This window comes from Mauremys reevesii, linkage group 9 (assembly GCF_016161935.1).
Source record: "Mauremys reevesii isolate NIE-2019 linkage group 9, ASM1616193v1, whole genome shotgun sequence".
NCBI classification, from domain to species: Eukaryota; Metazoa; Chordata; order Testudines; family Geoemydidae; genus Mauremys; species Mauremys reevesii.
Genome location: NC_052631.1, coordinates 57680680 through 57703306, shown reverse-complemented (window position 1 = coordinate 57703306; position 22627 = coordinate 57680680). Strand labels below are relative to the sequence as shown.

At 51.2% G+C, this 22627-nt stretch overlaps 1 protein-coding gene across 2 annotated transcripts in view; it reads left to right on the top strand.

Annotated features, from left to right (window-relative positions):
* Positions 1-22627, top strand: part of MPP1 (membrane palmitoylated protein 1) — a 48184-nt gene that overhangs the window by 7490 nt on the left and 18067 nt on the right. For both annotated transcript variants that reach the window (XM_039487479.1, XM_039487481.1), the window contains exons 2-5: positions 11490-11633; positions 12032-12110; positions 13648-13733; positions 15593-15661. In XM_039487479.1, coding sequence (XP_039343413.1) covers positions 11490-11633; positions 12032-12110; positions 13648-13733; positions 15593-15661 — 378 coding nt within the window. The remainder of the gene's footprint in view (positions 1-11489; positions 11634-12031; positions 12111-13647; positions 13734-15592; positions 15662-22627) is intronic.

Here is a 22627-nt window from a genome sequence, read left to right as displayed (position 1 = left end):
GTCATGTACAGGTCATGGGCAATAACCAAAAAGTCACAGCCCATGATCTTTCTGTGACTTTTACTAAAAATACCCCAACTAAATCTTACCTGCTTGGGGTAGGGGGATGGCAGTGCTCCAGCGGACACTGCTGCTCCTGGGGGTTGGGGGCAGCTCGGAGCCCTGCTGCCGCTGCTGCTTCTGGGGGGTGGCCCAGGGCTCCGCCACCGCTGCTGCTCCTCTGGGCAGGGGCAGCCTGGGGCGCTGCTGCTGCTGCTCCCAGACTACTGCTCCAGGGCAGTGCCTGGGACCAGTTGCCTGGGGCCGCTGGAGCAGCGGCTGGTGCTGCTGGCCCCAGCTGCTGGAGTGGCCCTGGGGTCAGCTGCTGGAAGTCATGGAGGTCACAGAAAGTCCTGGGATCTGTGACTTCCATGACCTCCGTGAAAGATTTGCAGCGTTACTCAAACACTATGATCGTGTCACACCTTCACCTTCTCTTTAAGCTAAATAGATTGAGCTCCATGAGTCACCGTACGGCTTGATTTCTCATCCTTTAATCGTTCTCGTAGCTCTTCTCTGATCCCTCTCCAATTGATCAACATCTTTCTTGAATTGTGGGCACCAGAACTGGACATAGGATTCCAGCAACAGTCGCACCCGGGCCAAATCCAGAGGTAAAATAACCTCCCTGCTCCTACTTGAGATTCTCCTGTTGATGCATCCCAGGCTAGCATTAGCCCTTTTGGCCACCACGTCACATTGGGAGCGCCTGTTCAGCTGATTATCCACCATGACCCCCAAATATTTTTTAGAGTTACAGCTTTCCAGGATAGAGTCCCTCAGCCTGTAAGTGTGGCCTGCATGCTTTGTTCCTAGGCATAGACATTTTCACTCAGCTGTATTCAAATGCAGATTGTTTGCTTTTGCCCCATGCAGTCTGATGGACTGTCTGGATAAAAGGCCTGTATAAAGGACAGTCAGTCATAGCCAGCCAGTGACCATATTGAGTATGCCGCCAGGATGGCTGATTCACTGCTATCAGTCACCTCCTGGACAGAGTGTTTTGTCCATTCCTCAGCTGAAAGCAAAGGTCAGGGCTGGGGAGGAGCGGAGGTTCCTAGGCTGCCCCAACCTTTGTAACAGTGCCTGAGCTCAGCTGACTGGAATGTGCTGCTTTGCTGAGCCTGGCATTTGAGGGCTGCTGATGTACTGGAATCGTGCTGTGTCATATGTGCAGAGGAAGCCAAGGAGGGATAAGAGAGGAAGCCATGCTGACTCTGCTCCTCTGGAGGCACTTTGAACTCTGGCCGGGGCCAGAGTGAGACTTTCTCCAGCTTCCCAAAGGTCCCTGCCAGCTCTGCTGGAGAAGGCAAACAGGGAGCAGCATGTCTGCTCTGTGACTCAGAACAGTTCTGTTCCCCCTCCTCTCTCCAGTGGCCCAGGGCAATTTCACCATGTGTCTTTCCTTGTCTCCCGCCATCTGTCTGCTCCCTGAATCCAGAAGTGTCTGCATGGGCGGCGGGTATCATAGGCCAGGGGAGGCTAAGTCTCCCCTAACCCAGGCTGTGTCCTCACCCATGCTCCACCCTGAGGCCCCCCCCCCCGTCCCCTGAGGCTGGCGGGGGCTCCTCCAGCCATGGGGGGGGGCCCTCAGGGCTCCAGCGGGCAGTGCCTCAGGCAGAAGGGGGAAGGCCAGGGGATAGTCTCCCTGAAGGGGAGGTTCACCCGCCGCCCATGAGCATCTGGTTGTCCCTCTGTCTCCCCAGCCTGGATTGCAGACCCAGCCCCCTACCTGATATTCTAGCTGTTCTCCCTTCCACCAAAAGCCCAGGCTTTCCTGTGGCTTGTAACAGCCACGTGCACAACCTGGGTCTGAGGCTTGGCTGCAGGATCCGTAGTCTGAATGTATTTAACAAATTTGGCAGGAGCAACCTGTTCAGCTGTTTTTAATTTCTAGGAGAAGATAGCTTCTTTCAATAAATCTGGTGTCCTATCTGGCTCTGCCGATGCCCTGCAATCCTGACCACAGCTCTCTCTAGCGTCTGCACAGCTCTCTCTGGCGTCTGCACAGCTCTGCCAATGCACCATAGTCCTGATTTGCACTGCCTGCTATTCCAGTGATGGATTCTGCCCCCCCAGTTCTGTCGGGCAGCTTTGTATCTTCCTTGGTTCCAGTCTGGGGGTCTTTGTGTGGCTCTGCTGATGCACCCTAGACCTGATCTGCAGCATCACCCCACACTATGTCCCCCAGTGCACCTCAGTCCTGAAGCATATCCCGTCCCGTCCCACCCCACCCCACCCTGCTATGCCAGCCCTAGACACCTCACCCAGCTCTTCCAATGCAGGATGGCCAACTCCAAATGTTCAGAAATCATGAGTCAGGCTCCTTCTCTGAGTCACAGGATTGGTGTAAAATTCATGAGATTTGTTTTTAAAAACAATACTGTTTTGGTTCATTTTCTTGCATTTAGTTTCTGAGCCTTTAGGATGCATTCAGATTCGATTTCCAAGCTCTTCTCTTTGACCGTGGGGGTTAGAAACGTCCATTCTTTTTTAAATGAAACCTCAGATTCTCACCTAAGCACAGCACTTCAGGAACTGGGACTTGGAATAAGGCACCCAATATCGCCGTATCGCCAGGCTCGTGGTAAAATCATGGGAGTTGGCAACTTTGCAACATGCCTCAAACCTGACCCACAGCCATTCCCTCCCTCCTCCCTCCCAACCATTCCAGTCCTAGCACTCAAAACAGCTCCACCAATGCCCCTCAAACCTGACCTGCAGCCCCCATCTCCCACTAGAGCTCTGTACTCCCCACACAGCTTTGCCTGTGCACCTTAGGCCTGCAGTTTGCCTCCCCACCCTTGCTATTGCAGCCCCTAGCCCCTTTTGTCCAGCATCTGCCAGCTCATGCTGAATTGCATTGTGGTTTTGTAGTGGAGGGGGGTGGGTGGGTGGGTGGGGTGGAGGGAGAGAAGTTGCTATATCCCCACACACATGCTCTTGAAGACAGGAAGCTGCACCCAACTGACTCTGCATTCTCTGTGTACAAGGCTGGTTCCAAAACAGGTCCAGTCTACACTAGCAATGCCAATTCAAGTGTGATTTATTATTCTAACTGGCAGAAGCCAGTGTAGACAGGTTAAAAAAAATGCTTCTGCTGGTATCGCTTATTTCATTCACCAACCATAAGTAAGGCTTCTTGTTTGTCATGGAGGTTGCAGAAGACACGGAATCCATGACTTCCTGCAACCTCTGTGATGTCTGCAGCGGCCTGTGTGGCTGACCAGGGTCGCTCAAGCAGCTGCCTTGGGGACAGCTCCTCAGGCGGCCCTGGGGACAACCACACTGGCTGCTGCTGGAATGGCTCTGAAGCCAGCCGCTGCTCTGTCAGCCCTGGACAGCTGGCCCCAGGGACCACCTGAGCAGCAGTCCCAGGGGTGGCGGGAGCAGCCACAGCTCAGCAATCTTGGGGTGGCCAGAGCAGCGGCTGGCCCTGGGTCTTCCCCTGCCATCCCTGGTGGCAGCCAGATCGGCAGTGGGCCCTCCGGGGCTCCCACCTAGGTGGTGGTGGGAGCAACAGCAGGCCCCCACAGCTGGTGCACAGGCTCTCCCCCCTCAGAGCATCCTTCACCCCCTAAGATACAGTCAGGGGTATTTATGGTATAAGTCATGGACAGGTCATGGCCTGTGATTTTTTTGTTTCTTGCCCGTGATCTGTCCATGACTTTTATTAAAATACCTGTGACTAAATCATACCCTTAACCATAAGCGATACTAGCAATGGCACTTTGATGCTGGTATAACCTGCAAACCTTTCCCCATGTAGACATGTCCTTAGTGCAGGGGTCGGCAACCTTTCAGAAGCGGTGTGCCGAGTCTTCATTTATTCACTCTAATTTAAAGTTTTGCATGCTGGTAATACATTTTAATGTTTTTTAGAAGGTCTCTCTCTACAAGTCTATATATTATATAACAAACTAGTGTTGTATTGTAAAATAAACAAGGTTTTCAACATGTTTAAGAAGCTTCATTTAAAATTAAATTAAAATGTTGATCTTACACCGCCGGCCCGCTCAGCCCACTGCTGGTCTGGGGTTCTGTTCATCTAGGCTGGCAGTGGGCTGAGTGGGGCCTGCAGCCAGGACCCCAGCTGGGAAGGGTCTGGCAGCCAGAACCCCAGACTGGCAGTGGGCTGTGCGGGGCTGGCAGCCGGGACCCCAGACCGGCAGTGGGCTGAGCAGCTCAGCCCACTGCCTCTCAGGGGTTCCATCCGCCGGCTCCTGCCAGCCGGGATCCCGGCTACCGGACCCGCTCAGCCCGCTGCCTGTCTGGGGTCCCGGCCCTGCCCACATACAGTGGGTACCTACCTTCTCCTTGGTTCTGGCCTATTCTTTTCCTCTCTCTGCACTGAGCTGAGGGTGGGAGTGGACTGAGCACAGGGCTGGGGGTGAAGGGTCTGGCCAGGAGCTAGAATGAGGGAGGAGGCTCAGGGTTGGGGCAGGAGGTTTGGGTGTGGGGGCACTTACCTGGGCAGCTCCCATTTGGTGTGAGGGGTGCAGGTGGGAATGTGAGTGGGGGTGCAGGAGCTCCCGTTTGGTGCTCAGGGCAGGGATGGGGATGTGCAGGGTGCATGGGATATGGGGGGTGCAAGAGTCAGGACAGAGGGCTAGGCACATGTGAGGGGAGTGCAGGTGTCAGGGTAGGGGGGCTGGGTATGTGTAGGGGTGCCAGAGTCAGGGCTGGGGTCATGTGGGGGGGTGAAGGAGTCAGCAGAGGGCTGGGTGGTACAGGGATCAGGGCAGGGGCCTGGGGGGTTGTGCAGGGCTCAAGGCAGAGGGCTGGGGGTGTGTGTGTGTGTGGAGGGGTCAGGGCTCAGGGCAGAGGGCTGGGTGATTACCCCCCCGCTCCTTGTCCCAACTACCCCCTCTGGGGCCCCACCCCCTATCTAAGCCTCCCTGCCCCTTGTCCCCTGACTGCCCCAACCCTTATCCACAACCCCGCACCCAGACAGAACCCCCTGGACTCCCATGACCCATACAACCACTCCCCACCCCCTGACAAGAACTCTGGACCCATACAACGCCCCCCTGCTCTCTGCTTTCCCAACCCCTCTCCACACCCCTACCTCCTGATAGCCCTCCCGAATCATCCAACCCCCCCAGCTCCTTGTCCCCTGACCATCCCCTCCAGAGACACCCCCCCCCAACTGCCTCCCCAGGACCCTTCTTGCTCCCTGTCCCCTGACTGCCCTGACCCCTATCCACCCCCCACCCCCTAACAGACCCCGGGACTCCCATGCCCCATCCAGCCCCCCCACCCCCCTGCTCCCTGACTGCCCCCTCCAGAGACCCCTCCCCCTAACCACTCCTCTGGGATCCCACTCCTCCTATCCAACCCACCTTGCTCCCTGTCCCCTGACTGCCCTCACCTCTTATCCAACCCTCCCCCACCTCAGACCCGGACCCCTTACCCGCTGGGTTCCCGCTGATCTGGAGCCCTGCCGCTGCGCGCGCAGCGCTCTGAGGGGCGGGGCAGGGCTGCATGCGGTGGCGGGGCTCCGGATGACCGGTGAGCGTCTTTTCCTCCCCACGGAGCCAAACGCTGCCCCGCGGGAGCGCGCAGCCCCGACCCCCAGAGCACTGTGTGCAGCGGCAGGGCTCCAGGGGAAGGCGGGGGAGGGTCCGGCGGCTTGCTGCGCTGGGCCCAGCACTCCAGCCCAGGAGCGCGGACCCTGCAGCTTGCCGCATCGGCAGGATTTTTAATGGCACATTGGGGTCCGGGCAGGCCCCAGCATGCCATTAAAAATTGGCACACGTGCCATCTTTGGTATGCGTGCCATAGGTTGCCGACCCCTGCCTTAATGTTTACCCTAAGGTGAAAGGAGGGGAGGGTGCAGGCAAGGTGTCAGATAAGTTGCAGAGGAATCCAAGGTCAGTTTAAAAACGGAAAAAATAACCAAAAATCAAGGAAACTAGAGAAAAACAATTTCTCACCAAAGTCTGATCCTGTGTTTTCTGAATGTGCTTTGCAGCTGGGACTGAGGGTGGGTGGAGTGGAGCAGAGCAGTGGTGGTGGCTGAATTAGCTGGTCAAAGAGACGTTTTGAGTTCAGAGCAGAAATGTCCTAAGACAAATAGAGATCACCATGTGCCTTACTCTTATATCTGTCTCAGATTTGTCCCAGAGAGGTTCTGTATCGCACACTAACACAGTGTGTGTCTTTGTTTCCCCTAGTGGCTGGCCCACATAAGAAGATGAGAGTCTACTACTGCTATAATCTAGGGGAGTTATTCCTGTAAGTCAAGTGGCAGAGGCTCATGCTTTTAGCACTGAAGATCTCAAGTTCAAATCCTGATCATAGCCCAAGCAGGGTCAGTTATACTTGCTCCTCCTGGAATGTAGAGTGGTTAGTCGGCAGCCTGCTTGCTTCTTGAAAAGATTATACTGTGCCGTCTCTTTTTAAACTCCGGTGTAATTTGTTGGGGTTCTGTGAGATCCTGGGGCACAAGCAAAGTGCTTCACATGCTCTGAGCAACTGGCCACCATCTTGGACTCCTCCCAGGGTCCGGTGGGAGAGCAGGACCTCAGAGGATGCTAGAGACTGCATGCAACAGGGGCAGGCTGCATTAATTCCATGTGACGTGATACAACATGCAAAATCACGAGTACAGGAGTAAAACTGATGAGCCACGATCATTTCCTGTGTGAGCTGGCCAAGACTCCTGATCTGAGCTCCTGTAGGCTGGGGTACATGATCATCAGTCTTCTGACATATCCTGACATAGGAGGCCTCACACATGTGTCCTTTCTGTAGCCCCTGCTGCAAGGAGCCAGGGTTGCCTACGTATTAACCATGAATGCATGTTGCCACCTCAGCACCAGAAGAGGTTAATGGGCTTGGTCCTGGCCAGGGCTGCTCTCTGCAGCTCATTAATTGTTCCTGAAGCAGTAAAATCAGTGGACTAATATCTACTCTGGAACAGCTAGGGGTGTTTGCTTTACCCTAGCCAGTGCTGGGGGCTGGCTAAAGAGGATGGTTGTATAGTGCCAGCTGGGGAGGGATGTCTAACAAGCTCACCGCCAATGGATGTGTCATTGGGGCCCAGCATGGGATAGCAGGGGCTGCAGGTCAGCAGTGAGCTGCCCAAGCAGGGCTCATTGCAGGGATATGGACTGGAGTAGCAAGGCGAACTGCAGGTCAGGACTGAAGAGCATTGACCGGGCTGAGTGGGGCCCAAGACTGGAACTGAAAGAGGCTGCAGGGCTGAAATGAGGTGCCACTGGCCCCTGGCACTTGCAAGATGCACTCTGGGTGAAATCCTGTGTGCCTAGCTTATTTCCCAGCATCCCTCGGCATACTGGCCAAGGGCCTAAGTGGTTTCATTGCGTCAACTTTGGTGGTGTCGGGCCCACTTTGTCCCAGGAGGAATCTGGCCCACTGCTGTTTATAGATTTCTACTGATGCTTTGTGTAAGATCCTCTGGCCAAGGGATGATTAAGTCTCCAGAGCTTCACACACATGGTCTGCAACCTGGCTTTGGGATGGTTCCTCTTCCCATCTGCTTATTGGCCAGTGGAAAGCATCACTGTATTGGGACCAGGTTGGTCATGGGGAGTGAGAATGCTGTTGAGAATCTCTCCACCTTTCCAATTTCCTGCTGCAAATAACACCTCACCCCCCACGTTCTCACTGCCATCCAACAGCCAGCTCATTTGTAACTCTTGTTAAATTGGGAAAATCAAGTGTTTCTGGCTGGTGGTGGGGCTTAAACCCTTTCTCCTGCGCTGCCTGGACAGGACCCATCTCTGTCCCGCCTCTGCTCTATCCAATGTGCTGTTCACAGCTTTCAGCACCTGCAATTGTGACATCTGTGGATCATGGCCAGAATGGTACCAAGAGTCCTAGAGCTGTGAGAGGCCATCGGGGAGCCTGACAAGCAACCCCAAAAGCCCGAGGTTAGGCAGGTCTGGTCCTTCCATGAAGCATGACCCCGCCGGCAGGCAGGGGAGATGTTAGATTGCTCTGGGGGGTACGTTTGCAAAAGCTGGCCTTGTGGGAGCTAGTTCAGGTAGTTCCCATGCTTCCTACTGACCCAGGTATCAGTTCCTTAACCATTTATGTGCTGCTGTGTGCTGCTCGAGAAATATCCTCCATCTAGTCCTGTTAATTTGTGATATTAAGAGGGTTGTACAGCCATCCCAGCTGGATATGCTGTCGGGTGGGACAGCAGGAGTTACAGGTGAGCTCTAGGACTTGCGATGTGTGTGAACAACCCTGGGTACACTGGTTCATGCTTCCTTGGTGGAGTGAGTTTTGGAAGGCCTGCTCTTGGCATGGTGGTTCCTAGATGGAGTTGTTGCATCTATGGGTGGAGAGACAGCTATGATTTGTGTCAGTGATCCGTCAGTTTTATCCAGCAAAGTTTAGTGCTTAAAATCCTGTGGGGTGCTGGGGAGAATGGGTACTGTGAGGAGCTTAGCCTGCAGACAGCTGTGTTGCTTGGACTGGAGGTGAGAGTTGGTTCAAACTAATGGAAACCAGAGTCCGAGTTCTGCTCCTAGTTACATTTGTGTGGATCCAGAGTAACTCTATATATTTTAGTGAAGTTACTCTGGAGTGATTCTCATGTGAGAAAAAGTAACATTTAACTCTAGAAAAAAGCAAGAGAGTCCTGTGACACCTTATAGACTAACAGACGTATTGGAGCATGAGCTTTCGTGGGTGAATACCCACTTTGTCAGACATTTAACTGTAGGCTTGTAATATTCTGCCACACCGTCTTATTAAGCTTTGGAACACCTTGCAGAAGGCTCCTGGGAACCCTTTGGCTACCTTTCTCAAGTGTTGCCAAGCCTCCAGTTCTGTTTACACGCTGGACATTTGGATCAAGCTCGTCTCTCTCTGGCTGAAGTCCTTTGTTTCTTTTTCTTTCTTTTTACTCTCCCGTCTCTGGGTACGTCTACACTACGGGATTATTCCGAATTTACATAAACCGGTTTAACAAAACAGATTGTATAAAATCGAGTGTGCGCGGCCACACTAAACACATTAAATCGGTGGTGTGTGTCCACGGTCCGAGGCTAGCGTCGATTTCTGGAGCATTGCACTGTGGGTAGCTATTCCGTAGCTATCCCATAGTTCCCGCAACCTCCCCCCCCCCCCCTTTGAATTTCCGGGTTGAGATCCCAGTGCCTGATGCGGCAAAAATCATTGTCGCGGGTGGTTCTGGGTAAATGTCATCAGTCACTCCTTCCGCTGGGAAAGCAACAGCAGACAAGCATTTCATGCCTTTTTTTCCCCTGGATTGCCCTGGAAGATGCCATAGCATGGCAATCATGGAGCCTGTTTCGCCTTTTGTGACTGTCACCGTATGTGTACTAGATGCCGCTCACAGAGGCGATTCAGCAGTGGCACACAGCTGCATGCTTTTGCTTTTGCATGATAGCAGAGATGGTTATCAGCCATATTGTACCATCTACCATACCATACATTGGTAATAAGATGGGCATGGCTACCAGTCCTTTTGCACTGTTCCATTTGCTGCTGTCATAAGTGCCCCTGGCTGCTCTTAGCCAGGGGTGCAAAAGCCAAAATTGGGAATGACTCCCTGAGTCAATCCCTCCTTTTTGGTATCTAAAAATAGAATCAGTCCTGCCTAGAATATGGGCAAGTGTACTAGAGAACCACTGTATCAGAGAACCAGAGAGCACAGCTGCTCTGTGTCAGATCCTGCATAGATTATGAGCTGTATGCTATTCACAGGGGGTGCTCCTGCAACAACCCCACCTGTTCATTCCATTCTTCCCCAGCCTTCCTGGGCTACCATAGCATTGTCCCCCCACTTGTGTGATGAAGTAATAAAGAATGCAGGAATACTTGTTAGTGAGAAATGAGTGGAAGGCAGCCTCCAGTTGCTATGATAGTCCACATAGGACATTAAGGAGTGTGGAGGAGAGGAGCCCAGCATCCTGCTGCTAGTCCAGGGGCAATTGAATCTTTTCTTTACACATGAAGGGTGGGGGCTGATGAAGCTCAGCCCCCTGTTGCTATGATGATGATGGTTATCAGCCATATTGTACCATCTACCAGGAAAAATTAGGGCCAGGCGCCCTTGATCGACCTGACCGATGCTAGTACGCATGGTTACCAGGCCTTTTGCACTGCCCCATGTGCCAATAGGCTGATGATGACGATGGGTATCAGTCATATTGTACCATCAGTCACCCATGGCGGGGGGGGAGCAAGGATGTTGGTGTTGAGTGCTGCACCATCGTGTCTATCTGCAGCATTCAGTAAAGATAGGGTGACATGTAAAAGAGTCAAGACAGGATTGTTTTCCCTTTCACTTCTGGAGGTGGGTGGGGGGGTGCGTAAATTGCCTAGCTATGCCCTGACCCACCGCGGACACTGTTTTTGACCCTAGAAGCATTTGGAGCTCAGCCAAGAATGCAAATGCTTTTCAGAGACTGCAGGAACTGTGGGATAGCTTGAATCCTCCAGTCCATGAGTGTCCATTTGATTCTTTGGCTTTCCGTTACGCTTGCCACGCAGCAGTGCGCTGAGTCCCTGCTATGGCGTCTGTCTGGAGATATTTAAAAAATGATTTTGAATTTCGTCTTCTGTAACGGAGCGCTGATAGAACAGATTTGCCTGCCCTTACAGCGATCACGTCCGCATCGTCCATGCTGGAGCTCTTTTTTTATTTTGATTTCGGACTGCATCGCCACCCGTGCTGATCGGAGCTCCACGCTGGGCAAACAGGAAATATTCAAAAGTTCGCGGGGCTTTTCCTGTCTACCTGACCACTGCATCCGAGTTCAGATTGCAGTCCAGAGCGGTCACTGGTGCACTGTGGGATAGCTCCCGGAGGCCAATGCTGTCGATCAGCGTCCACACTAACCCTAATCCGATATGTTAATACCGATACTAGCGTTACTCCTCTCGTTAGGGAGGAGTACAGAAACCGGTTTAAAGAGCCATTAAAATCGATATAAGGTGCCTCCTAGTGTGGACGGTTGTGGCGTTAAATCGGTTTTACGCTCCTAAAACCGGTTTAAACGCCTAGTGTAGACCAGGCTTCTCTTGGACACAGGCCCCACCTGCTGTCTGGGCTAGAATGAGCTCCACTAATGTTACTCCTGAGCTGGCCAGCAGGGATCACTGTGGAGTGACACAAGGCTGAGCTTCCTCCTGAGAGCTGGGAGTGTCGCTTTTCCAGCACTCCTGGACCTCGCCTTCCCAAGGGCAGTGATGGTCAGCAATCCCAGCTCTTCAGCTTGGTTGCGACTCCCTGACCAGCTCTGTTCACAGGAGAAGCATCAGTAGTGTGGCCAGAAAGTGCATCTTGAGGCTGAGGGGTTCAGCAGAACACGGGAAGAGCCACCAACAGCCCCTGGGCACGTAGGGGATCATCATGGGAGTTCCAGACAGGCTCATCTCCCACAGAAGGGCGTGTTGCAGGGCCTCCAGTGCTGTCCCTAACCCTGGCCTGTGCTTTGCCCTGATAGGCTGTCGTGTATCCATCAAACGCTGTGACCGAGGACATCTACACCAACGGCTCAGCCATGCTGGGCAGCCCAGCTCACATGGACAGCCGGGAGGTGCGCAAGATCCGGCTGGTCCAGTTCGAGAAGGTCACCGAGGAACCCATGGTGAGCTGGCAAGAGTTTGGTAACCCTTAAGGCCTCAGGGGTCAGGGTGAGACCTACTGGTGCATTGGCATGCACAGTGAGAGTGACAATCCAGTCCAGCTCCCAGGTCCGTGGGTGGGGTAGGGATGATCCACTGGGACAAGGGTGCTGCCTTGGCCACTGCCTACCCCACTTGGAGCCTGAGCTGCACAGGGTGTAGTGGGACCGGGAGGAAGCTGCATCAGCTGTTGATTTATTCTGCCAAGAGGAAATTAACCCAGCTGGAATTGAGCCAGGAGAGGACTCTGAGAAGTGAGACAGACCGTCTTGGATACTGGCCAGGCGCGGACTTTACCTGGAGAAGTGAGTGTCTCACCCTAGATATGTAATAGACAGTCACAGATTTTCCTGTTTTCCAGGGAATCACACTGAAGTTGAATGAGAAGCAGAGCTGCATGGTGGCCAGGATTCTCCATGGAGGCATGATACATAGACAAGGTAACAGCAAATGGCAAGAATCTGAAGTCATTGACTGAGACCTAGACACACAAGGCTTCCGTTTAGTCCGAGACTTTAGCCCTTTCCTTCCACCCTGGTGCTGGATAGGGCCTGTCAGTTTCATCTTTGGAGCTGGGCCTTTTCAGTGCAAAGGGATTAAACAGTTCCATGGTGCTGGTGAATTTTCCATTTGATTTATATCAGCAGTGCCCTTTCTCCATCTCTTGTATCCCCTCCCTCTGCTCTTTACATTTGGTTGCTGCATTAATGCCCCGGAGCAAAGGTTCTCAAACTGGGGGTCGGGACCCCTCGGGGTCGTGAGGTTATTACGTGGGGGGTCGTGAGTTGTCAGCCTCCACCCAAAACCCCACTTTGCCTCCAGCATTTGTAATGGTGTTAAATATACAAAAAGTATTTTTAATTTATAAGGGGGTGGGGTGTCACACTCAGAGGCTTGCTAGGTGAAAGGGGTCACCAGTAGAAAAGTTTGAGAACCACTGCCCTGGAGGTTTCTGGACGTTCTCTGCTGGGAAAAGGGGGAGGGGAGATGGAGCAGGACCAATCATTAAGCTCATGCCTGCAAACAGAACCAGAAACCATTTGTGTTCATCTCGCTGATGGATTCTTTGTCGCTCCGTGGGGATCAGATCCCACCGATTTTGAAGGATGTTTTTTTCCATTGCTAAAATGCACAGACAAGGCAAAATTTCTGTGCCAATGTCCTGCAAACAAAAAGAAGTTGCCAAAGTAAATGAACTTGCACTGTTTCCTTTTTTTATTCTGGCACCTGCAGATGGCGTGGTGACTGCATGCAAAATAGATGTCCTGTACATACAAAAGGAGTGCCCTTTGGTGGCCTTGGGTCCATTTAGAGGCCTTTATAGGTCCATGTAGAAAACAAGAGCCTGATCCTGATCTCACACCAGAATAAGTCAAGACCAACTCCAGTGACGGCTTATCCCTGTGTGTCTGAGATCAGAATCCAGCCTTTGTTATCTGAACGGATATCTAAAATGAGAGTACTTAAGGTAGAGAATGTTTATATATACTTGGCTGTGCAATGAGGTTACCATTCAGCTTTACATTACATATTGGTTAACATTGTGGATATCACTAAAATAGAATGCTTTTACTGCAAGCTAAACTACAGAATGATGCAAGATCAAAGGCTAGTATGAATGGCTTTAGTTTTTGATCAATTTAAAAAAAAATAATAAAAAGGAGAGTGTATGGAGGGAGTGAAGCTGTGTTCCCCTCATGTATGTATTTCACATGCTTATATGCATTCATGTGCACTGACACACACAATGACTCCTTGGTAGAACCATGCTAAATGAGCCAATCTGGATGTAAAATTGCAAGAGATGGTTGCATGCTGCAAAGCAACTATGCCTATGCATTGTGCATGCAGAAGCCATTTGGTCTGAGGTCTCTTAGAGATTTGCGAACAGGCTGGGGGGTTGCGATCCAGAATTTTGGGGGGTTGTATTTTGCTTGCTTGTGTATTTCATGGGTTAATTTCTCCCGTCACTGGCAGGCTCCCTTCATGTGGGTGATGAGATCGTAGAAATCAATGGGCAAAGTGTGAGCAACCACTCGGTCGACCAGCTGCAGAAGATGCTGGTAGGTATTTTGGGAGGCTGCTCCTGAGGAATGACTCATTTGACCACATACCACACTGTTGCCTGATTTGATTGTATTCATTCTTAATATGCAAATCACAGCAGATGTTGCAACACCTCCTGCATTAGGAGGAACTATTGTGGTTCCCCTTTCTACTGGAGCCTCTTCAAAGGCCAGGCCACTTCTCAAGTGCAGGCCATCTCCACTCAGAGCACTGGATGGGGCTGTGCATGCAGCACCCATGGTGGAGCTTGGGTTGTTCAATTGTCTTTTTAATTTAAAATTGCCCCCATGCAGTCAAACCAGAACCCCCCCCCTCTGCCATGGGAGCTAGGGGGATGGTGCTTCGTCAGGCTCTGATTTCCAGCTGCTAGGGCCACGATGATCCTCTTTCACCATTCAGTAGATGGCCGCCCAGCTTCAGAGAAGGGCCTCTCTCAGGGAACCCTGAGCACTCACCTTGTCCATGGTTAAAACTCCAGCCTGTTAGAGGCGCCAAGGAGTCGCTCATCCCCTTTCTGGAAGGAGCAGGGAAGGGCTGTCTGGAGTTTGTGGATTATTCTAACACCACTGGTCTCAGCCTCTGATCTCCCCGAGTTCCCATCCCTCTCCCCAGGGCCGGTGCAAGGATGTTTTGCGCCCTAGGCGAAACTTCCACCTTGCACCCCACCCTCCGCACCCTCGCCCTGAGACGCCCCCTCCCGCCCCCACGGCAGCTCCCCCCCCTGCCCTGAGGCGCCCCCTTGCGGCAGCTCCCCACCCCCACCCTCCGCCCTGAGGCACCCCCTCCCACCCCAGCTCACCCCTGCTCTGTGCACGAGCTCCCCGTGCACGAGCTCCCCGAGCACGCCGTCGCTGCTTCACTTCTCCCGCCTCCTAGGATTGCGGCGCCTAAGCTGATTGGCGCTGCAAGCCTGGGAGGCGGGAGAAGTGAAGCAGCTCCCCCTGCCCCGCCTCCTCCCCGAGCACGCCGTGGGTGGTTCACTTCTCCCGCCTACCAGGCTTGCGGCGTCAATCAGCTTAGGTGCCGCAAGCCTGGGAGGCGGGAGAAGTGAAGCAGCCATGGCCTCCTCGGGGAGGAGGCGGGGCAGGGGTGAGCTGGGGCGGGGAGTTCCCCTGCATGCCCCCTCCCCCGCTTGCTGCAGGTGGTCTGCCCCGCGCTCCCCTACCCCAGCTCCCTCCGCCTAAATGCCAGCGGTGACCGGGGCGGCTGAAGATCCGGTCGCTGCTGAAGAAAATGGTGTCCCCCAAATCCCAGTGCCCTTGGCGACCACCTAGGTCGCCTAAATGGTTGCACCGGCCCTGCCTCTTCCTGCTGTCCTGAACTGGTTCACAAGGCAATGGCAATACAGAGGGTGGGCAAGTCTCAAGGGTTGGAAGAAGAATTGGTTCAAATTGCCCTCCTCTCCCCAGGCTGGTCTGTCAATGCCCTATAGCCCCGAACCCTCTCTGTGGCTGGAGAGATGGGGTGAATTTAATTCTCTCTCCTAGTTCATTCTGGTGACCCCTTTAAAGCTAAAAGAGGGTCAAAACTCTGCTCTGTGTGGCTACCTGGATGCAGCTCTAGGCCCGAGTTAGTTAAGTTAGCCACTGTGGCTTCAACAGCGCAAAAGCCTTTAGCAACAGTGATTCTGGCTCTGCTGAGCTTCCATCAGCTCTTCACTCAGTAAACAAGGCAGCTCCCCTATATTGCCACCATGGCTCCCGGTCCCAGCCCTCTGTAGGTTTCCTGGAGTCAGCGCGGAGTGCCTGTGCACCCTGAGGTTAACGACACACTGGGGGCATTGAGCTGGTTTCTGGATTGATCTAGAAGCTACGTTCTCCAACTCTTCTCTCTTCCCCTTCCTTCTATCCACTAGAGAGAAGCCAAGGGGACAATCTCAATAAAAGTCATCCCCAATCAGCAAAGCCGCCTCCCTGCACTACAGGTAGGTGCAGCTGTGTCCTCGAAGTGGCCCTGTGGACCAGATGTCTTTGAGCTGGTGAGAAGTCATGGGGTTGGGGTGCAGGTTCAGTGGGCTGAACTGCTCTTCTACACTGATATAAACCCCGAACAGGGTAAGAGCTGTTCTGCATTTACGTGGGGGAAAGGAGAGCAGGATTTGCCCAGTCTGAGGGTCTGTCTGCTCTGCAAAGTGAAGATGTGATGGTAGCACAGGTGGGCAAACCTGTGCCAGCTTGAACCTGGCTAGCACAGGTAACAATAGCAGTGTAGACGCGGCGACGCAGGCTGCAGCTACACACCCTGAGGACAAGATGGTCAGGGAGCCTGGTTCGTACTCGGGCTGCTAGCCCATGCTGAAGCCTGTGCCATCGTGGCTACACTATCATTGTTACCCTTGGCAGCTAGATTAAAGCCAACCCATGCTACAATTACACCTTTGCTTGCAGTGTAGACAGACTCTGTATAACACTGCCCAGCATGGCTACTCTCTGTGCCTCAGTTTCTCCATCTGTAAAAAGGGGACAGCAATATTTACTTCCTGTGTTAAGTGGTTTGAAAGGGGGCTCGGTAGATACCAAAGGCTGGACTCCACTCTCAGTTCCATGGGAGTGATTCCCATTGGCCTCAATGGTGGTGGGGTTAGACTGCAAAGACCCTTTACAGACATGGGCTCCTGAGCCTGGAGCATCCTGTCTGCTCCTAGGATTGCACTCTGATTCCTTGGCTGGAGGAGAGAGTGACAAACTCTGCCCTGTGTTGTACTGCTCCAGCTTCTTTAATGAAATGCTGTCACTCTGCAGTCAGACTGGGTCGGGGCATTTCTGCTGCTGCAGGGGTGCTGATGCGATAGTCGGAAGCAAATGGGGGTGGCGGGAAAGCAGAGCAAAACACCCCAGCTCTTGGCTATGCAACCACACTGCAATTGCCATAGCAACAGAAGTGCATGTTGTTATGAGGCTCCTGCTCTCAGCACAGGGATTCAGCAGCCAGGGCTGGCCCATTCATCTTTGCATTCATTTCACTCATTTGGCTTCTGGAGATGAATGAGGGGAGAGGGGGCTGGCAAGGACTGATGAGTCCTGACTGATTCCAAGAGAATACAGTTTCCACCCTTCTTATAGCTACTTGAGCTTTCCTTGTGGCTTAATCTAGGAGCAGCTAGTTTATTTCCCCATTGCCCCCCAATATCTCCAGGGCATGACACCTGTCATAGATGGCACCAATCATACATGTGTGATACCAACTATACAGGCTAACAGAATCTATCTAGTTACAGATGGCAAAAGTGTATCTCTTCCATGCAATGAGTCTAAACTAAATTAATCCCAGCAGAGTGCTAGTTATTCTACATGAAAACTGCTTTTCGAGGTGGCAACTGTGTGTCTCCAATGATTTGACCTCTTTCACATCCCATACGTTTAAATTGCAGGAGTTAACGTAAGATTTTCTGTCTCTTTGACCTCAAGTTAGTTCAGTATAGGGTGACCAGATAGCATATGTGAAAAATCGGGATGGGGTAAGAGGCACCTATATAAGAAAAAGCCCTGAATATCAGGACTGTCCCTATAAAATCGGGACATTTGGTCACCCTAGTTCAGTAAACTTAGCAACATGAAACACCCTGATCTGACTCTGCCACCATTTGCCCAGAGCCAAATATTCTGCTCAGGCAGATTCTTCTTAAAAAGGATGATTAGGTGAGGTTATTTTTTTTTAATTAACATACGTGGCCCTGGAGCCATTCTGCCCCCCTTTCCTGTATTTCTTCTTTATTCTTCCTTTGTCACATATCTCCCACTGGAGTCTGTTTCTCTAAGTAATGAGGTGAAAGGTGAATATCTCCTCCTCCCCATCTCTCCCCTTCGTCTCTGTTCCTGCCAGGATGAGCTCTGATCTCTGCTTATTTATTAAGCTCTGTCCTCTTTTCCCTTCTCTAGCTAGAGACTTATCCTAGTTGTTGCTGTCAAAACCAGCTGCAGTGCCACTGACTTAATAACAGATATGTGCAGGCACCTAGGCTCTGCTGAGAGGGGACACCAGGGCAGTATCTTGCACAAACAGACCCTCCTCACTGAGACGTTCCCCAGAAGACTGAAATTTTCTTCCCTCTGTGTGAGGTTGAAAGCTTGTCTCTTTCACCAACAAGTGGCTCAAATAAAATCATAGAACCATAGAATCTCAGGGTTGGAAGGGACCTCAGGAGGTCATCCAGTCCAACCCCCTGCTCAAAGCAGGACCAAACCCAACTAAATCATCCCAGCCAGGGCTTTGTCAAGCCCGACCTTAAAAACGTCTAAGGAAGGAGATTCCACCACTTCCCTAGGTAACCCATTCCAGTTCTTCACCACCCTACTAGTGAAAAAGTTTTTCCTAATATCCAACCTAAAGCTCCCCCTCTGCAACTTGAGCCCATTACTCCTTGTTCTGTCATCTTCTACCACTGAGAACAGTCTAGATCCATCCTCTTTGGAACCCCCTTTCAGGTAGTTGAAAGCAACTATCAAATCCCCCCTCATTCTTCTCTTATGCAGACTAAACACTCCCAGTTCCCTCAGCCTCTCCTCATAAGTCATGTACCCCTAATCATTTTTGTTGCCCTCCGCTGGACTCTCTCCAATTTATCCACATCCTTCTTGTAGTGTGGGGCCCAAAACTGGACACAGTACTCCAAATGAGGCCTCACCAGTGCTGAATAGAGGGGAATGATCACATCCCTCGATCTGCTGGAAATGCCCCTACTTATACAACCCAAAATGCCATTAGCCTTCTTGGCAACAAGGGCACACTGTTGACTCATTTTCAGCTTTTCGTCCACCGTAACCCCTAGGTCCTTTTCTGCAAAACTGCTGCCCAGCCATTCGGTCCCTAGTCTGTAGCAGTGCATGGGATTCTTCCATCCTAAGTGCAGGACTCTGCACTTGTCCTTGTTGAACCTCCTCATATTTCTTTTGGCCCAATCCTCTAATTTGTCTAGGTCCCTTTGTATCCTATCCCTACCCTCCAGCGTATCAACCACTCCTCCCAGTTTAGTGTCATCTGCAAACTTGCTAAGGGTGCAGTCCACACCATCCTCCAGATCGTTAATGAAGATATTGAACAAAACCGGCCCCAGCACCGATCCTTGGGGCACCCCACTTGATACCGGCTGCCAACTAGACATGGAACCATTGATCACTACCCGTTGAGCCCGACCATCTAGATATTCCCTTCCTCCCCCACCTTGTCTCTCTCATTTCTCCCTATCATTTTGGCTGGGGTCCTGGAGCAGTCTGTGCCATTAAACAGCCATGCACAGACACTCTTGCTGCCTTTCCTTGTTCAGTGCTAGGAAGCCTAATGACTTCAATTTTGGCTGCCCATTGTGATCAGTCTCTCTGTCTTTCATGGTTGCTGTCACTTCACAGTATGACTGATAGGGTTACACACTGTGAAGCAAATCCCATCACATTGTCTGGAGCGAAACCATCCCTTCCCAGCCTCTGCCCATGCTGCTGTGCCACATCTTGTAAACAGCCAACCCCAAGCAGAGCAATTAGTTTGTGCCAATCAGATTGCTGTTTAGAGATTGCAAGGGTGGTTCCATTCTGAACTAAACCACCATGAATAATCTGAACGGGAGGATAAGAGCGAACAGGTCCCACCTGTTGTAACCTCATAACCAGAGCTAGAGGCAAGCTCTGAAATTCAGACTTTGCCTAGATTTCAAACTCCACCACTGGGATTTGGGTTACACCTCTGGGGAAGACGGGTCCAACATGGAGTTCAAATCTGGAGTTCACTTCCTAGATTCCAATGAAAGAAGAGACTATGTGATTGTCTACTCTGATCTCCTGCATAATGCAGGCCAGAGAACTGCCCCAAAACAATTCCTCTTTGAATGAGGCCCCAGATAATGTTTGAGGTGTTTAGATCCAGTGCTCTGATTTGGGCCCACTTTGCAATTTGGTTATTTCAAAAGCAGAATTAAATATCTCTATACGCACACCCCATCTTTGGACAACTGGGGGTTCAAAGACCTGGGAGCTTCAGCCCATGTGGCATTCCCCAGGGTACAATCTGGACTGCTGAAATGCTGTGTCCCCTTAACTCTCTAGCCCTGGGTGCCTTTTACACTGCTTTGCTGTTAGAACAGCCACTCCTGGCCGGGTCACGCACAGCTACTGGCATGTAAAATCACTCTCAGATGTATACGTGAATGCTCTCCCACCATCCATGAATAAATACAGGGTGATACTGCATATCTCCCCAGAAATGTGCATTTTATACTGCTTGGTAGACCCCTGGACAGTATAAGCTCATAGATAGTCTGACATTCTAACAAAGGGCAATATTTATGCACCAGCCTTTGTTATCCCAAGTAGAGGTTTCCCAAACACTTCAAACACACTGGCTTACATAAAATAATAAAAGAAGTTTATTAACTAGAGAAGGATTTTAAGTGATTATAAGGGATAAAAGTTAGAATTGGTTACAAAAGAAATAAAAAGTTAAAACTAAGCTAATTCCTAAAGTTTGCCAAGGTAAATAAGATTAGAAGCAAATATCATTCTCATCTCACCGGATGCTGCAAGCAGTTCTCAGTTCAGACTTGATTTCCTTTCGCCCTGGGACCACTCCCCTTAATTCAGTGTTCTTCAGGGATTCATTGATGTTATGAGCAGAGAGATGTAAGGCGGCAAGGAGAGGTAATTTGTGTGGTGTTTGGTCTCCATTCTTACACCTTTTTTCCCTTCTTTGAGGATTGCCCCCAGCTGGGAGTCAGGCGACAATCTGTTTACATGGGACCTCCAATTGTTTTCCAGTGCTAATATGTAAAGTTCTCACTTACACCTTCCTTCCTACCAGAGGATGGCTGCTTATCTAGGTGATAGTCCCTGAGGGTTCATTTGATTATGATGATACTTCGGTGTGTCTTTGTCTCTCAGAAACTAGTTTATAGGCATTACCCAGAACTACAGCATATTTCAGTAACAATCATAGAGCAAAATCTCATAATTTGACATGCAGTGATCTTACACAGACAATCCAGGAAGTTTCTGGAAAGCGTAGGGGACAATTTCCTGGTGCAAGTGCTGGAGGAACCAACTAGGGGAAAAGCTCTTGACCTGCTGCTCACAAACAGCGAAGAAATAGTAGAGGAAGCAATAGTGGATGGGAACCTGGGAGGCAGTGACCATGAGATGGTCGAGTTCAGGATCCTGACACAAGGAAGAAAGGAGAGCAGTAGAACAGAGATCCTGGACTTCAGAAAAGCAGACTTTGACTCCCTCAGGGAACTGATGGGCAAGGTCCCCTGGGAGAATAACATGATGGGGAAAGGAGTCGAGGAAAGCTGGCTGTATTTTAAAGAAACCTTATTGAGGTTGCAGGAACAAACCATCCCGATGTGTAGGAAGAAAAGTAAATATGGCAGGCGACCAGCTTGGCTTAACAGTGAAATCCTTGCTTGTCTTAAACACAAAAAAACAGCTTACAAGAAGTGGAAGATTGGACAAATAACCAGAGAGGAGTATAAAAGTATTGCTCAGGCATGCAGGTGTGAAATTAGGAAGGCCAAATCACACTTGGAGTTGCAGCTAGCCGGAGATGTTAGGAGTAACAAGAAGGGTTTCTTTAGGTATGTTAGCAACAGAAAAAAGGCAAGGAAAGTATGGGCCCCTTGCTGAATGAGGGAGGGAACCTAGTGACGGAGGATGTGGAGAAAGCTAGTGTACTCAATGCTTTTTTTGCCTCTGTCTTCACAGACAAGGTCAGCTCCCAGACAGCTGCACTCTGCAGCACGGTATGGGGAGGAGGGGACCAGCTCTCTGTGGAGAAAGAAGTAGTTCGGGACTATTTAGGAAAGCTGGACGAGCACAAGTCCATGGGGCCGGATGCGCTGCATCCGAGGGTGCTAAAGGAGTTGGCCGATGAGATTGCAGAGCCATTGGCCATTATCTTTGAAACTCATGGTGATCGGGGGAGGTTCCGGACGACTGGAAAAAAGCTAATGTAGTGCCCATCTTTAAAAAAGGGAAGAAGGAAGATCCAGGGAACTACAGGCCAGTCAGTCTCACCTCAGTCCCTGGAAAAATCATGGAACAGGTCCTCAAGGAATCAATCCTGAACCACTTAAAGGAGGGGAAAGTGATCAGGAACAGTCAGCATGGATTCACCAAGGGCAAGTCATGCCTGACTAACCTAATTGCCTTCTATGATGAGATAACCGGCTCTGTGGATGAGGGGAAAGCAGTGGATGTGCTATTTCTGGACTTTAGCAAAGCTTTTGATACAGTCTCCCACAGTATTCTTGCCAGCAAGTTAAAGAAGTGTGGGCTGGATGAATGGACGGTAAGGTGGATAGAAAACTGGCTAGATGGTCGGGCTCAATGGGTAGTGATCAATGGTTCCATGTCTAGTTGGCAGCCGGTATCAAGTGGGGTGCCCCAAGTGTCGGTGCTGGGGCCAGTTTTATTCAATATCTTCATTAACAATCTGGAGGATGGTGCGGACTGCACCCATAGCAAGTTTTCAGATGACACTAAACTGGGAGGAGTGGTTGATATGCTGGAGGGTAGGGATAGGATACAGAGGGACCTAGACAAATTAGAGGATTGGGCCAAAAGAAATATGATGAGGTTCAGCAAGGACAAGTGCAGAGTCCTGCACTTAGGACAGAAGAATCCCATGCACTGCTACAGACTAGGGACCGAATGGGCAGCAGTTCTGCAGAAAAGGACCTAGGGGTTACGGTGGACGAAAAGCTGAATATGAGTCAACAGTGTGCCCTTGTCGCCAAGAAGGCTAATGGCATTTTGGGTTGTATAAGTACGGGCATTTCCAGCAGATCGAGGGATGTGATCATTCCTCTGTATTCAGCACTGGTGAGGCCTCATTTGGAGTACTGTGTCCAGTTTTGGGCCCCACACTACAAGAAGGATGTGGATAAACTGGAGAGAGTCCAGCGGAG